Genomic DNA, 18,015 nt, shown 5'->3' on the forward strand with positions numbered 1-18,015 from the left:
TGGCATCTTTCTCCCAGAATCCTTGTTAACCAATCCTGTAGGACTATTTATTCCCAACAACTTCTTTCCAGCATCCTTGTTAATCAATCCTGCTGGAGTGCCAATCCCTACTGGCTTCTTGACAGACTCTTTATTAGTCAATCCAGTCGGAGTGCCGATACCCGGAAGTTTCCTCCCAACATCTTTGCTGATTAATCCAACTGCAGAGCTGGTCACCGGCTGTTTCTTTCCCGAGTCCTTGTTAACTAACCCAGTCGGAGTGCTGATTCCTGGTGGCCTCTTTCCAGAGTCCTTGTTAACCAATCCAATTAATGGGCCAATCCCTTGTGGCTTCTTCCCAGAGTCCTTGTTAACCAATATGGCTGCACTACCAATCCCTAATGGCTTCTTCCCTGAGTCCTTGTTAACCAATCCAACAGCAATACCAGATCCTGGCAATTTCTTTACTAAATCTTTATTAATTAACCCACTTGCAGTTATGGTTCCTGGTAGCTTCTTCCCAGAGTCTTTAACCAAACCAGATGCAATTCCATTTCCAGGCTTCTTCTGCTTTGTTTTGGAAGACTTTGAAGGAGGACAAGTTGCAATAAGTTGAGCCAATTTTTCTGTTACAGTTGTTGCTCCGTTAATTTGTGTTCTATCCTTTAAGTCAGAATTATGGCTACTGATAAGAGTCGGAGGAGATGACTTTATATAATCTGTCATTTCAGAGTGCAAGGGGGTAACTTTCTTAGATAAAGGATTTGTTTCTACTTGTATACCTTCTTCCACATGTAATTCAACTGTTGCAACTTCTCCAGCTTTCTTGTACGACTTTGAAGGGTCCTAGAAGTTAATAAAAAAAATAATCTTTAGCAACAGAGCACAAAGGCGCTCTCTGAGTAACACAGTATCTTTTTATGCTGAGATGATTAATACCTGCTTTTGATAATAGGGTAACTATATAAAGACACACTTCACGATCCTATTAATTTTAAAGCAAATACGTTTCAGTGGACAAGTTCAGGCTTTTCTGATGTTAAGGAAACCCAAACTTGCTCCCAGTCCTCAAATGTAAACCATTTAATCTGTCCCCCAATTATAAACATTCTCCAAAAATACTGTTAATGTTTATTAAAAAAAACATTAACAATAATGTACCGGGCTAACTATTTATAGTGTGATGGCACTTGAAACCTCACCTGCTACTGAGAAGCAGCTGAGCAATGCACTGCAACAGCAGGCACTGTGTAAACCTGTCCATGCACAGCTCTATCAGCGTTTCTCAGTCTTCTCCCATCATACCCTCAACCATTGTAGTAACATGTCTTCCTCACAGGAGACTGCTGATAGTACTAAAATAAGTCAAATTATTCCATTGTTTGTATGGGATGGGGGGGACAACACACAACACACGTGGAGTAAATGAAATTTGCAAAGTTATTGTCTGTTCTGACCTAACCAAATTTGAAATTTATTCTGTAAAGGTTAAAAAATTGCAATACCCTCAATAAATCCTATTAGGAACATCTCAATAAATTATTTTTTTAGTTTGGAAGGACATTCTTCTTTACATACAGTGCCCAACACATCTCTGAAATGCACGGAATACATTCACTCCAAGCAGGGGCTAAGAATGGAAGACTCTGATCCCTTATGAGATAATTACATATACACACAATTTGAAAACCTTTTGGGATCTACTATCTCAAACATTAAATGAAGAGTGAAAGGCATCAATGCCATACCTATTCATCCCTCTGCAATAAAAATGAGTAAGACAATTGCATGGTACTTACTGTACTTGATTACAGTCAGCATTAGATGGATCATTTCATGGTTGGCCAATATCTAATTATGCTGAAGAAAGGTATAGCCTGGATTCCTTTGAAATCATTTGATAAAGAGCAAACTTTGGTGCTGATCATGAACAAAGTATTTGTTCGGCAAGCTACACCAGCACGACTTAAACAGAAGACTGCAAGCTGGATTCAGCCTGACAATTTCCTAGAGATGGGAAGCAGCTGCTTGGGTAATGTGCTTGCCTGAGCTGCCAGTGCCTCTGCAGGGCATAAAGAGGCACTCCGAATCCGAGGCTGCTGCCTTTCTGCCGGGATGGAGCAAGAGGTGTGCTTCCTGCTGCCCACATACAGGCCTGGCACTTACGTGGAAACTACTGAGTCAGCACGACCCACAACACGACTCCAAACGCTGAATCCAACACACTTGGACTACCTGGGGTAGACTGTGAGTGCTAGAGATCTTAACTAAATTGTATCAAAGCAGTCTTTCTGCTCAACCTGAACCACTACCTTCACAGAGCTACATCTTTTCTATGGTCTTACATTTTGAAAAGAACTTTGGAACAAAATTTTAATCTTCGTTGTTCAGTGGACTGAAGACACATTTGAAAAATTCACCTAAATACTGACTTGGGACTTCAGCTCTTCCCTCCCGTGTTTGTAAGTCACCTGTGTATACACTCTCTTCCTTCTTTCTTCTCTCTCTCCTGGAGAGTCTGCTACCCTACTAGATTGCTTCTGTTGTATTCTTATACTCTAGCATTTCTGGGTATTGAATACCTCTTGTCAGGCTACACCTTTTCCTATCCTCTGTTTCCAAAGAAAGAGCTTGGAAGTTTCATTAGATATTTAAAAAAAAAAAAAAAAAAGTAAGAAAACTCTTCCAAACTAGCTTTGATCTAAATAAGATGCCAAGATTTTGAAAACATGACTTCAGCACCAAACCAAGATTCTTTGAAAGCTGAAGGTGTTCACCCTGGAAAGTTTCCTTCTCATCTACTGTGAGTAAATTCTCCAAGCGCACTGAAAATTATTTCAAAGAACATGAAAAACAAACCAAGAAACTTCTATTGAGATGACAGACGAGAAGTCGAAAAAAGTTTGTAATTTCTCCAGGATTTTTTAAAAACAAAAATTTTATACGGGAAATTATTTTCTTCTTTCTTCCATAGAGCCACTTAATAGTCAGTATGATTAACAGGAAACAGTTTATTTTTTGGGGGTGGCAGTGGTGTGGTTTTTTCCAAGGAAAAAAATTTCATCTGATAACAGCTAATAGAGACATCTTGATCACAATATCTAACCTTCTTCAGAGAAGGTTGCACTAATCTGGCTGCTGCAGTAGCTGCAAAAACATTTAAAAAAAACCCCAAGAAGCATAGAGTCAGAGTTCCTTCTTGCAATTCTATATTATTAAAAATTCAAATTTTCTGTTAAAGTGAATGGGAGGTATTGCTATCACTAAGGAGTATCATACAGGAAGAATAAGACTATTGTGAACAGATAAAAATTAAACTTAAGTAGTGCACAGTCATGAACTTCAGAATAACAAGGACATTTTCTGTATGGAAAGCAACAATGGAAGAAAAGAATTTGAATGCACCGCCCATATACTGAGGAAACTAAGTAAATCTCTCAGCTTAAGCCAGTGTCAGTACAACTCTACCAGCACCACTCCCAGCAGAAGTGGTGGTACACACCAACTCTAAGTATTTCTAAGAAAGTTATCTAAAAGCTAGTGAAAATAGATCACCCCGTATGTCTCAGCCGAGCCTCGATCATGGCCTGTTTCTTTACTAGGTCCACGCTAAAATCCTCGATGTACCAGAAGCTAAATTTCACTAGCTGTTATGATCGCTGCCCTACTAGCCCAAATGTGTTTCCAGAAAGTAAACACGATTTCACAAGACAGTGATATGTCACTGATCAAAGTCCTCCTTTTGGGGGAGGGTGGCCACGAGCATCGGTTGGGGTCGGATGTCTCCAAACCTGCTGCAGTAGTAGAACAAAACCCACCAGTTGTATCGGTTACTGGTTTTAAAGCTGTGGTGTAAGAGAGACTGTGGCCTGTGGAGAATAGCTTGGCACCTAGCCCAGCTTTTCTGTGGCAGCTGCAATCTTATGTAAATTATGCTGGAGCATCACATTTCAGGAACTTCCCCCCAACTTAGCCACCCTCATACTCACAAAACATACAGCTGGGAGGCGGGGAGCAGCCATGATATGTCCTACTGCACTGGAGACAAAAAAGGTGCCATGCTTTCCTGAGGGAACTTCTACTGTGCAAACAATCACTCCATTAGATGGGTAGGAGAGATCTGAAGTCCAAACCCCGTTACAGAGTGCTTTCAGTGAGTACAGCACTTCAAAGCTTCAGCGGCTGGTGTGCCCACGTTCACACGCAGCTTACAAATGCGCATCTAGTCTCTTGTCATTTTGCTCCCGGTGCTGGAAGCTGGCCTTACATGCGGCACATTTAGCATTTCGCTTTTGCGGCTTCACGGAGTAGGGAGCCCTACTTCGCTGACTTGAACAAATGCAGTGTTTTCTACCAGAGAAAGCGTAAAGTCAGATTTTAACGCAGATAGTTTTGTGAGGACTGCTAACAAATCACTCACTAAAAAACCCCCTAACATCTCGTAGGTGTTTCATCCATCTAACTCACCTAATACGTCTGCAAACATGCACATGCTTCAAACTTCTCCACTGATACCTTTATGTTGCAATGCTAGTTGACTATGCCACATAAAAGTCTAAACCAGTTTTTCTTGGATTACACGCATTTTCAGCCAAAAGTTCTAGACCTGTTCTACCTTACTCTCGCTTTCAGATGCCAGGCTTAATCTAGGAGCAAAGCCGTTAAAAAGGTCTAGATCATATTACATTAGAAATAATTTTGTGCTTTAAAAACTAAACCATTTATTCCTGTGCAATCTTTAGCTACAACTGTCTGGTTTAAAACTCTATCCAACAAAAGAATCACCCAAAGCAATTACATAAAACATGTATGTTTTCATAAAATTGGTGTTCTTGTTAATTTTGTACTGAGCTGGATTTAAAATTTTAAGTCTCTTATGTGGACATATACGGTTTCTTGACTTAATTTGAAGAATAAAAATTCCAGGTTATTTTGATATAAACTATTAACAGGTTATAATCAATCATTCCAGAATCACCACAGGCACCAAAACGAAAAAATTGGCTTTACTTCTAAAAAAGGCATTCGTTACACTACAGCATGATCTCAGGGTTTATTATTACTAGATTATTATTTACTGTTGTTATTATTATTGGTACTTATTTGCAAAAAGCTTAAGAGTAGATAATCTTTCACAAGAACAAGGATATCTCCTATCAAGTCTGGTGTAAAATTCACACTTCTCGCATTAAAACCAAATTAGGCAACGCACGATAGTCTCAGCTTCCAAGAGCTGACATAGTTAGAAGAAAACAGATTGCTAATGAAAATTTTGTTGGTTAATTCTCTTGAGAACTACGAGCAAGCAATAAGGATTTTGAGATGTACATACACACACACAGAGGTTTACCCATTATCACTTTAGCTGTTGTACTTCTGGCCAATGCAGAGACTATAATTCAAATAAGCGTTCTGAAGAATCACAGAAATTGCTTGTGTAGTTGTGGCATCAATATGTTCACAATATGTTCACAAGTTCCCCAAATAATGAGTGAAACTGTGTCTGATGTTTATTTCACCACTAAGACTTTTTAGTCTTTTCTAAAAGCAAGTTTTAGCTAACTACCAGGAAAAAATGACTTTGTGTAAGTAGTCGAAGACAAAAACTTACATCCCAGATCCTCCAGAAAATATTCTCCAGCTACTCAAAAGAAAACAACACGCTTCTTTAGCTTTGTTACATTTTTGCTTGAAAATCTTCAGTTAGCCGCTGTGATTTCATCAGCAAACTTTCCTGTAGAGCTTCCCTACATAACCAAGGGCAATAGAAAGAACTGCAGAATACTGCACTCAGCAGTTTTACAAAGAAATAAGGAGATGCAGCAAAAGGGCATGTTCCAACTTGCTTCACTGTTTTACCATGACTATTTTAGAATTACAACAGGCTGTTATAATCGCTTCTTGCCTTCCTATTTTCTAAAACTTTAGTAATGTAACTTTGCTATGTCATTAGCAACATTTACCTTGCATGCATTCATACACCTCTTGCGCTAAAGCTAACAGAAGCAAAATCAGTATTTATGTCTTAAGGCTCAGGTTTTCAGGCTTAGCAAAGGTACACTAGCCATATAGCAGCATCCATCTGTCACAGCACACTTTTCTGAAAGAAAGAAACCCAAGTTGCATATTCAGTGTCAAAAAGCAAATTGAATACTGTTTTGCTATTACAGTAACTTCTAATTTTGTTTCTCTTAACACCTAGGAAGCTTAGCCATTTCTCGGTCTCTCTTTTCTGTTCTAGGATTTTCTCTTCAGAAGACTACTAGCTTTTTCCTCTACACATTTCTGGAGAACAAATTGTAAATACACAATTTACCCACTTCACCTAACTCACTCATCTTTGGAGAACGGAGATAAATGCTCTACTAACATAACTGAAGACACTGCCCAAGTTTTAAGAGTCCTTTCAGCAGTAAGCTTGAGAAAGAAGCACAGCTGTCATAGATGGGAGTGCAAAGTATTGTCCTACTATTTTAATTTTTACACTGATATTCCTAGGAGAAGAGATCCACTACTTCTCTTTGTGTCTTAGTGGTTAACTGAGTACACTGCAAGTGCTAAATTTCCATTCAAATTCTTTATTTGTCCTTTAAAAGTACAGAGAGTTCAGTTTCACAGCTCCAAGTATTGCCACACCTTGCTCCAAATTGGTCATATATTTGCTTTTTTCCCCTCCTCTCCATCGAAAGGAAAGATTAAGGGATTGCTTTCATTTTCTGAAGTGTACTTTGTAGTACTAAAATTTGCTTTATTTCATTGCAGTAAGAAAAAAAAAAAATCCCTTGGGTACCAAATTTAGAACATGCAATGGTTTTAAACCTTGTTTACCATTTGTTTCTAGAAAGACACTTTTTAATCACACTTGCTAGAAATCAGTAGGATGCTGTAAACTGTCATTTCTAACAGTCTGAAGTGCCAGAATGGCAGCAGGGAACATACAGAGTTATGTTGAAACTTGGAAGTTATAACTTTAACCTAACTTGAAAGTTATGTTGAACTTGAAAACCATTTCAGTACAATTTGAGAGGGTGAGCAGGGTATCTAAAGTGAAGTATCATTAGTCAGGGATTTGAAACTATTTTAAGTGATGCGAATTTAATGCAACAGATCTGCACTTTACTACACTGTTTAGGTTGTTCACCAGACAAGGAGCAGGAGTAACTCCACTTAGAATCGCTGGAATTAAAAAGTGATACAGTATCAATGATATCATATAATATCCATAACATTTAATAATATCAGTAATATTTGTTTCCCAACTTTCTAATTTCCATTTGAAATATGATGGATCTCTTGAAGACAAACCTAGTATAACCTATATAACCTACATAAACAAAGATGTCAAGGATGAAGAATCCATGCTGTCACCATCTGAATTTAAATATTAATTATTCTCCCTGGTAAAAATTCCCACGGCATGATCTCTTGATGCAACGGGAAAGTTTCCATACTTAATGGCTCTCTTTGCTAGTAAGAGATTTTCAGTTGCAAGTACCACCTCAATTTGGACATCAAGAGAGATCAATGACTGGCTACTCCAGATTGGCCCAATACTCGGCTCATCGCAACACAGTCTTGTTAAAAAAAGAAGGCAGGGGGGAGGGGGGGGAAGAGAAAAAAGAAAGTCATCAGTATACTGACAAATTGTGATCTACTCTTCCAATTTTTTTTCAAGATGAAGTTAGAGAAATCATTAGAAATAGTGTTTGTTCTGAAATGAAAGAATGTAAAATAAAGGCCATAGCCAAAGTTTTAAGTCACATAATGTATGACTTGAGAATTTCTTGTTTGATAGGCTGATGAAAAATGCCTTTCTGTTTATAATGTAGGAAAAAAAACCCAACACAGTTGCATGGTAGAGTCTGGAAAAAGTAATTTTAGTCATTACCCGTAACGTACAGCACACTTGTTCTTTCAGGGCGTAATTTATGATTTCTCTTTGAAGATCCTCTTCCTCAAGGAAAAGTTAAGTCTGGGTATGCCAGGGGAAAGAAAAAGGTTTGGGTATGTCAGACAGACATCGTCTCAGTACAAGATAAAGGAATTTTCCTTCCCTTTGGGTAGGCTCTACCTTATAAGATATGCTAAGACAGATTTATGCAGGTAGCCTTATGAACAGGACACAGGCTAGAAAAATGAAAAACCTTCAGCCTTGGGAACTTTGAAACAGGAGGCCCATGAACAGAGAACCCATCCGAAGGAAGGACTTTTAACTTCCAGGGACTCGTATTCTCCTGCTGAATCGCCTGGTTGTTGCAAAGCTGAACAAGACTACGTAAGGAACGTGCAAGGGAACTGGGAGAGAGAAATATGCACTCATAAGGAAACACAGATAGCTGCAAGAAAAACAGGAGTGTAGGGAAGAGCTTCAGCTTTAAGTCAGTAGGCATATACTAAAGAGAGACAGATTATGGAGGGTATATTGTAGCATTTTATTAGTTAGCAAAACCTTTACGTATATTGGAAAAAAGAGCATGCTGCAACAAAACACTTCTAAAATTTAGCATCTATGCAACTACATTTATAATTCTTGCCATTTATCCTATTTTCCCTATCTGTTATTGCTGCTCTTACTTGTCACATCATGCAGATCATAAAAACAAGATATCCTCAAGGCAGGGCTATCTCCTTACATTTGGAAAATACCTGGCACATCTCTCAAGCCACTGCATTTATATGCAGTTTATCAACAGGCTGTTTTCTAACGTATCTGGAAAAGTATTTTTTACTTTTCAGACACTGGCCTGATACGTTCATCGCAGAGTGTCAGTTAAGACACAAGGCAAAAACAATGGTTCTAACAGGTAGGAAAAAATATAAATCCAAATACTAGAGACAAGCACAGCAAATAAACAGCCCCATTTAAATAGTGACAAGACCACCCACTTTCTTCTACACAAGAGATTAAAACTTACGCTATTACTTTTCAGAAATTTACCCCTGATGTTCACTTCAAGTTAACAGGGGAATTATCTTTCACTACTGTTAAAAACACAATGTTGGCAAGCTGTGAAAGAGCAAAAGCATTTTTTCCTGTTGATGGAAATTAAATCAAACCATTTCTAACTTCAAAATCTTCAATATCAGAGGTTGCATGGAAAAGCAGTTAGTAGAACATGATCGTGCAGAGATACCAGAAACTTTTAAATACAGTTTAAATTTATCATGACTTGCAAACCATTACATAAACACACTACTCACTTGTTTTGAAGGACAGTGCTCGTTCTTCTCATCTGTCATCTTCCCACTCTTCGGTGCCCTTCTTGGTTGCTTGATGCTGGTTTTTATAGCAGGCCGGCACACATAATTCTCAAGGTTCTTGGGAGGCTTTTTCGTTCGCTTTGCTTGAAGACCAATCTTCAGTTTCAAGTTGCCCTCTGAAAAGTTTGTTTCTTTCACTGAAAACTGTTGCTGTGCATCAGTCAGAGCCTCATTCTTCCCATTCTCAGTGCTGTTCCCCTCCCGATTCTTCTTCTTACTGTCGTCTTCTTCCTTGGTGCAACTTTCTAGCTCTACTTCTCCTTTTCCCACCAACGTGCCAATGTTTACTACAGAGGGGCTTTTCCCAGAAAACCCTTCAGAATCAGAACCCAAGCCTAACATAGCAGTATTCCGAGGGTCCATCACAGGCGGAATATATGCCTTCGGGTAATTTTAGGGAAGATTTACAGAGATATGTTCCACAGAAGACCTGTTCTACTAGTGGCAGCCAGCATCTTTTACTCTGAAGAAAAAGAAAGACAGAAGTAAACTTCAATTTTCTAGCAGAAATTAAATGAACATTAAAAACAATTAGAAAGCAAACAATCATCTCAGACAAGCACAATTACACAGTTGATGTTTCAAAACACCAACCCTTCCTGTAACCTACTACGAAACTACAATTTATCTGTAAAACCACTTTTAGACGATAGGTGAAAATCAAAAGTATGTGACTATTATAATTTCCAGTTCATCCACAGGACACTTCAAATGATAGTTAAGGCTTTGAATATTGATCATTCAAAATAACTTTTCTTATTTAAAAACCAGAACCCAGTTACTCCTAGTACGGCCACTCTTAGTCTGGACCCACTGAAACAGCTGCATCTAAGGAATGGTGCAGCTAATGAAACCTATGACAAAGCATCCAAAACCCAAAGACAATCCGATTTTAATCACCTGAGCCACTAGGAAAATTGAGCTTAACCCAAGTATGCATTGGTTTCCAAACATGCCACAACGTCTGCTTTTTAGTTGAGGACTCTCCACAATTCAGGAAGAAGGATGGGAGGGCAGGAAAAAACCCCCAAACAACCCCAGCAAATACATTCACACACTAATTTGTACTTTCTGGAGCATGGGAACAGAAAAGTCCCCACTTCTACCATCAAGAGACACTGTTATGTATATATAATTAACCTATTTATCATAAGATATTAGAAGGAACTTTTTCCTCTTAACTGTCATAAGAACTAAAGCACAAGTTGATTCGAATCAACTTGCAAGGGTTTCAAATCCCTGGCTGGCAGACTACTTGTGCAGAGTGCCAGCACGGCCTCCCGTGCTTGCACACAGACCACCGCAGAACCGTAAGCTGCTGCTTCCCCTGCTGCCAAAGAACAAACAAAATCGGTGTACCTCATATTTTTATCCATGGAAACAAAAATCATCACAGAAGGAATCTGCAGATGATCCAAATATGGTATATCGGTAACTACCAAAGACAACAAATCACAGGTTACAAAGGAGAAGCTAAACATATGCTTTTCAATATAGTCAGATATTTAGAGTATGATGTAAAAGAAAGGACACAAGTAATGTTTACAGAGTCCGGGAACTGAAAATCAGCAACCCTCAAAAGGACTCTGTGCACAGGATGAACTGGAACTCCTGGTGAAACGTGACAGCCGCAAGGACATACACAATCCTTGCAGCACACTGAAAAAGTATCAGGTCTTTGACACTGCTATGGCAACGCATCGTCTGTACGCCCGTCCACCCCAGGTATGGCACACCGAACCACTCCGGATCGAACCCTACTTAGCCTTAACAGCAGCTCAGGAGGTCTCCTTTCTCAAGGTCCAGGAGCCAAAACGGAACAAGCCAGGTGGACATATTTGTTCTGGGGCATTCTAAGCAGAACGTGCTTAAATATCTTAATCATTTAAATATCTTAACTATTTTTGAAAATGAAGTATGTCAGAAGCAGGTCTGAAAAAGAAAATCAATGTACTGAAAAGAGCATCACAGAAACTAAACCAGCATGATTTTCTGATCTTATCTTCTACACAATTATTAAGGCTAAATTGTAAGGAATGCTGTGAAAAGATTTCAATGGTTTCAGTGAACTTCAAAATGAGTTTCAATGGTTTCAAAAAGGTTTCAATGAGCTCAGCAATTACCTATGACATTTGGCCTCCTGGCAGGTCAGCGCACGCATACGCGAGCCCATCAGCACATGGCAGGTCCCAAAGCCATATGCCTCTTGTCCAGACAGTAATTAGAAAAACAGCAGTGAGGAGGTGATATTTTGAGGTGGCTCAGTAAACGCAAGCACTGTATAAAAAGGGGGAAGGATAAGGAATGTGAAAGACGATACTGGGAGAGGGCTAAGGCAACTGCAGTGGACACAGGTTGGAAGTCAGATGCCAGGATTAGCGGGGACAGAAGAAATGCTGCTGAGGACACAAAATGCAAATCATTAGAAAGCTAGGCTTCACTGGCTACATTCTCAGAGAAAACAAACTTATTTTCACATGTTCTGTGCACATTATTGAAAGGAATTTCTATCTGCAGCTATGACTTTTCAACTAAGAACATCCTGAAAAATAAAAAAACGGTATTATTACTCAGAAGACCAGAGGTAATTAGATAAAATCTCCATTTATAACTAGAAAAAATGGGTAAAGCAGTGTGACACAGGGGGCTAGAAAGCAAGTCCGTGACAGTTCCTAGTTCAAGGCCTAATGTTCAGTCCATTAAGGCTACACCATGTCACCGAAAATTGGGTTTTTCCTACATGCTGATGCACAAAGGAAAAGTGGCCCACAGTAAAGTAATTCTAAGCTAATGCATGAGTTTTTACTATTCAAGTTCAAGAAAAGGAGAGAATCCTACAGGCCATCATGCAACTCTCAAATCTATGTTCACACAGATGCTTCCTTTTCTAGTGACTATGGTCCAGAACAGCTACAACACTTCAGACATTTTCTTACAATTAAAATTTAATTAATAAGCTTAAAATCTGAAACCAAATTAAATGAAACAGCACCATCTATACTGCTGTATTTGGCTCCATATTTACTTAATAGCAAGACTTTAAGTAAGTAATCCCACTCATACACTGACCTTAGAAACTGCAAGACCAAGGCAAAGTGCACACTGAGAATTAAAGAATGTGCTAAATTCTGATTCTGTGATAACACAGAATCAGTAACTATCTTAGAAACAAAGTCACAAAATTGATGGCTCTCATAAACAGATAGCAGGTCATTTTATTTATCCATTAATTCCTCTCTACACAGACAACAAAAATGCTAATCCTGGACCTAATCATCATCTTGCCTCGATCACTGTAATCTTCTCTTTGACTCTCCAATTACCCCACTCTAATTCACAGAAAATGTGCCTGCCAATTTGATCATTTTCATAACCGTGAACTGATTAGATCTCATCTCTTTGAATCCGAAGAATGCTGCTTCTTCCCTACTGCATCAAGTTTAAGTTTCCTGTCATTGTCTTCAAGGTGTGCATAACTGTACCTTGGCTCCTCACTTGTTCCCATTCCTTAGCGCTTGCTGTTTCACCAGTGACAACCATTATACGTGTTCTTTTTTCTCCCCTTTTTTTAAGTAACACCATTACTTTCTCTGTGCTACTCTTCACACTTTATGTGCCCTGCTTGTACCGGTCTATGGGATCTGTACCATTCTTCTTGCAGGTCGTGCCTTATTATCTCCTTGTGGATGTCAATGCAAACGAGCAGCCAAATGATGGCAGCCATAAATGCGTGCATGAATTTCCCCTGAAAACTCCAGAGATTTGTTACTTTCAAGACCTAAAACTATCATATTTACCCGTGTGATATATGGTACACATCTGTGTCTTTGCTTTCCACATTTAATTTGCAAGTCTTGTTTTTAACTATGCTGTAGGCTTCTTCAGGTAAGAAAAATGGACTATGGACGTGCAAAGTACCTGCTTCGATGCTACTGATGCCTGAAAGAGATCTTTGCATGTTTCCACCACAAGGACCTTTACAAGAAAAGCACTATACCCATCTGGTGTGCCCAGTAGGATTCATGGAAAATTAAAGCAGTGGAGCCTGATTGCCCATGCCCACAATTAAGTATTTTCTAAGCTTGCACGCTGTCATTTAACCACACCACTTCATAGCTTCTAAGACTAGAAAGCACCACTGTTATCAAGCAGCATGGCATTCTACACCAGGCCAAAAATTCTGCTCAGCAATTCCTGTCCCACTGCTCACCTTTTGCAGACCCACAGCAGGTCTTCCCAAAACAATTTTTTATTTAAAGATTTTTTTTTGACAAAAGAAACTGCCATTTCCCTGGGGACTCTATTCCAAGACCTAATCTACATTTTGCAACAACCTTCATCCGTGGGGTCCTAGGCTAACAAATTTTGCTAGGTTAAGAACTATCTAGTATCAAATCTCTACATGACCTTACAAATTATGAGCAAGACATGTCCTAACCATCTCCTTAAGAAGCAAAACACATCAAACTTCCAGCCTCTCATCCAGCAGATCCTGTAGATCTCAAATCCCTTCTGTAACTGTTCTTCCCCAAAAAGATTAACTAGGAAGCATTTTAACATCCATTTTGACATGTGCTACCTAGAACTAAATGGCGTTCATTAATGATTTTTCTAACGCCATTTACAGTTTTAATACCTATTATCCATTCTTACTCCCCTGTTGACATATCCAAAACCCTTTTTGCCCATCATCTGCTAAGATTTCTGTTCATCTGATCCCCTGCTTTTCCAGAAAAAAAATACCAAGGGTTGACTTTTACTGTCAGCTCCTAGATATGTTTTTGCCCTGCTGCGCATTAAGCAATATTAAATGAGGGTTTTTTCCCTCTGTCCAATTTACTAAGTCATCTTCATTTCTGCTACTGCTTTTGTTGATGAAAACATATTGTGATTTTATATTTAGAAGGTGAGTATTTTTCTTTTGGTTCTTTCCATTGCTTCAGCTCCAGGGGACGTTAAAAAAATTCAGCTGAGTGTCTGAAGTCCCAGAATATTACCAGTAACTCTACAGTCTCCCACAATCCCTTCTCATATTCTTTGTCTTTCTTTTGCTACAGAAGACAGCTACCACACTCAGCAGTTCTTTCTCAAAAAGAGAATAAAGTGTGTCATAAAAACACCACTGTATTTCTCCACATCACATATCCTAAACAGCAATACAGACCACTGGAGGTCACTGAAACAGAAGTTCAAGGACCTTAGATTACCTATGTGAGTATTTTTAAAGTTTAGAGATGGAGATACTTGTCAGAAATAAAGTTACTGTTTGTGTTACATGAGGTGACAAATATAACATTTTACAAATAGGATCTGTTAGATGTGGTTTTGACAGCCATAACATAACAGAGTACCTGTCTTGTCAAGAATAATATTCTACAGAACTGTTCGTGGCAAAGACAGTACGGGCCACGTGTTGGGAGAGCACATGGTAGCAGAACACTTATTTTGCAGGAAGAAACGCAGAGGGCAGACATGACGACACTTTGTGAGTATGCTCCAGTGGGAAGAAAACTTTGTAAGCAGATATAATGTTTCTTCTGATATCTTAACCTTACTTCTTCTGTTATTGTACCTTAACTCAAAAGTCTGGAAACATGAGATTGAATTTTGACTTGCCTGATAATTTTGTTGTTTCACTATTCATATGCAAATTGATATGAAATTGCTAAACACTGCATAACAAACCCCGTATTTGATCAGCCAAAGGTTCATTTAGCCTTATGCTGTTAGTCCCAACATTTGCCAACACTGATTGCCTAGGGAAAAGTATAAAAATCCCCAATGTATGCTGAGGTAATTCCACTAAAATATTCTCCCAGCCTCTACATTTGTGACTCAGGAACTTCCCGAGAGGTACGTCTCTACGTCTAGTGCCTTTCAATGCATTTTTCTCAACAAAAAACTCTTGTTATTTATCCCCACCTAGTAAAAGATAATGTAAGGGACATAGTAAACCAGTATTTCACCTTTAACTCCTGACATAATGTGCAGACGATTCCTTTGGTTATGCTAAAAATACCCCAGTGCTAGGATGGCCATACACACCATGTGAGCCATGCTGTACAACAGGCAATGCCGTGATACAAAAATTAGGAACAAATACAGATTTTGCTTTCACAGAATAATCACATTAGATCTGCATATCAGATTTCTTTTCTTTTTGAAAGCTGTGAGATGAAACACATGACCTCACTGGAGTGGAAGAAATGCGTCCACAAGGGCAAAAGTAGACCTCTTACCAATGGCAGCACAAATTAATTTTTTTTTTTTTAAAAGTCAACAATCCATTTGACAGCAATACCTATTTAAAAATAACTGTGATCCAGTAACTATATGTGTTATTTCCATTTTTTTCTTGTGACAACAGCATTATAATTTGTATCAATAAGTCTGTCTCTTGCACCAAGTGTTTAAACCGTTTTCTGTATCCTCAAGGACGGTTTAAACTTCTGAAAACAACTGAAAACAAGCTGCTGCTTTTTGTAAATCGGGACTCAAATTATCTTACTGTTCATTATCACTCAAACATTAAATGCTTTTTAGATGACTGTTGACTGCCTATAGCAATCAGATGTAACTAAAGTCCAAAAAGAAGTTGTGATAATTTTGTCTTTAAATCCAAGATGCACTTAGACCCCCTCAAAATAAAAAAAAAAATCCGTCTTATACAGTTTAGAAAAGCTACTGAAGCTTTCATTTTCGAGTAAGAATGCTTCTTAAGAACTCAAGTAGGCAGACAGATGATGATTTTAGAGCCCATCTCTACCCATATGTTCAACCAGATGCTAGAGCTTCCCCATTCACGCAAAGGCAGAAGCTCCAGGGATGGTCTCCAGGTCCTCAAGGATGACCACGTGCAACACAAGTCTTTCAGGATTCACCCAAAAAACCCTACAAGCTCCCATGTTCTTGGAAAACATTGCCTTTGCAGGTGCAAGCTACACTGATGCAAGGAAGACCATCAAAATAAACAACGGAAGATGCAAAAAAAGGTACGCTGCTCTTGAAAATGTAAACTACGTATATTTAAATGTATGAACGCAAAGTCACAGATTCATACCGCACATCCATCCCGCAGCCCCTGCTCCCCAAAACTCCCCTAACAAGTGGAAAGCCAGTGCGAGAACCCACTATCTCAAGCTTCCCTTAGTGGCTCCTGACAACACACAACTACCAGGAGAGTGAATGCGTGTCCTGAGGCCATCTGATGGAAACCCACATTCCAAGCAGTCTCTAGTTCTCTGCTAGGTAATTAACGGGGTGAAGGAACCACAAACCAAGGGTGAAAAACAGAAGTCAGAAAGGCGGGAGACTATCTAACAGAAAGGACAGCAACACATTTTGGCTTCTGATCTGAGAGGTCGGTAAGGCTAAGACACATTAGGCTCATCAAATCCCAAATTACCCATCGTAAAACTAAAACAGGATTAAAAACCCAGCAAAAGTAAAATTTCAGAAGTACGATTTCGGGGAGGAGAATTGCAGAAAAGTCTACAAGCCACTGACCTAAACTAGCCAATATCCCAACAAGCCAAAAAAAAAAAACCCCAAACCCAAAAGAAACCTGCCCGAGAGACCCCTGCCCGCACCAGCCCAGCAACCCCAGCTGCCCCGCACCGCCGCCTCCCGCACACGGAGGGGGCCGCGCTCTTCCCCCCGGCCCCGCCCTACCCAAAAATTAAAGTTTCGGGGATGCGGAGACTCGCGCGCAGCCCCGATCACCGCGAAACTTCCTGAAAGCCGCCGCGGGCCCCCGGCCGCCCAGGGACTCCCGGGGCCGCTGCCCGGGCCGCCCCGCGCCCCCCCAGCGCGGCAGCGGGCCCGCTGTCAGGTGACATCCCGCCCCCCGCCCCCGCGGGGCCGGCACACCGCCCGAGCGCGGCTGTCAGCCGCCCTCCACCCCGCAGGGCGCGGGCCCGGCCGCGGGGGGCCCGCCGGCACACGGCCTCCGCGCGGGCACCGCTCCGGTCACCGGGACCCCCCGCGCCGCCCCGCGCCCCGCTGGCGGGGACTCCTCGCCTCCCTCCCGGCGCGGGCCCGGCTGTCAGGGATCCCCCGCCCCCTCCCGGCGCGGGCCCGGCTGTCAGGGATCCCCCGCCCCGCTTCGCGCGAGGGCCCTGCCGGAGTCCCCCCGCTCCGCTTCGGCCGCGGGCCCCTGCCGGGCCTCCCCCCCCCCCGCCCCCCCGCCCCCCGCGCACGCCCGCCGCCGCCGCCGGGGATCCCCCGCCGCCGCCCCGGCAAGCCCCGCCGCCGGGGATGCCCCGCGCCCGCGAACGGGGCCCGGGGGCGGCGCGGCGGCCCGCGGCGGGGATGCGGGGCAGCGCGCGCCCCGGCGCCGGTGCGGGGCGGGGCGGCCCCCGCGGCGGCTCCCCGGCCGGGCTCCCCTCCCCCCGGGCTCCGGGCCTGAGGCGGTCCCAGTCCCCGCCCGCCGCCCGCTCGCTCGCCCGCTCCTCACCGTGTCAGCGACAACACGGCCGGGGCCGAGGACGGGCTCCTCCGCGCCGCATCTCCCCGGCCGCCCGCGCGGACGGGGCCAGGGCGGGACCCGGACCGACCGGCCGCCGCTTCGGCCCTGCTCCGAGCCGAGGCAGCGAAACCAAAATGGCGGCGGCTCCTGCTCCACCGCGAGCGAGCGCCCGGCGCCCCGCCCGCCCCGCGCCCGGCCACACCCCTCCGGGGTGGCCCCGCCCCCGCGGGCAGAGGCTGCCGTTACCCAGCGGTGGGCGGGGCCCGCGCCATCGCGCCCTGCGCCGCCTGGCCCTGCGCGGGACCCGT

The 18,015-nt window shown here is 42.0% G+C and overlaps 1 protein-coding gene across 1 annotated transcript in view; it reads right to left on the reverse strand.

Annotated features, from left to right (window-relative positions):
- The window catches only part of ASH1L (ASH1 like histone lysine methyltransferase), a 64,598-nt gene extending 46,852 nt beyond the window's left edge, over positions 1 to 17,746 (reverse strand). The window contains 3 exon segments of the mRNA XM_075724405.1: positions 59 to 825; positions 9,181 to 9,703; positions 17,696 to 17,746. Coding sequence (XP_075580520.1) covers positions 59 to 825; positions 9,181 to 9,603 — 1,190 coding nt within the window. The 5' untranslated portion in view covers positions 9,604 to 9,703; positions 17,696 to 17,746.
- Positions 17,747 to 18,015: the final 269 nt, after the last annotated feature.

Source organism: Pelecanus crispus, chromosome 22, assembly GCF_030463565.1.
Source record: "Pelecanus crispus isolate bPelCri1 chromosome 22, bPelCri1.pri, whole genome shotgun sequence".
Taxonomy (NCBI): Eukaryota; Metazoa; Chordata; class Aves; order Pelecaniformes; family Pelecanidae; genus Pelecanus; species Pelecanus crispus.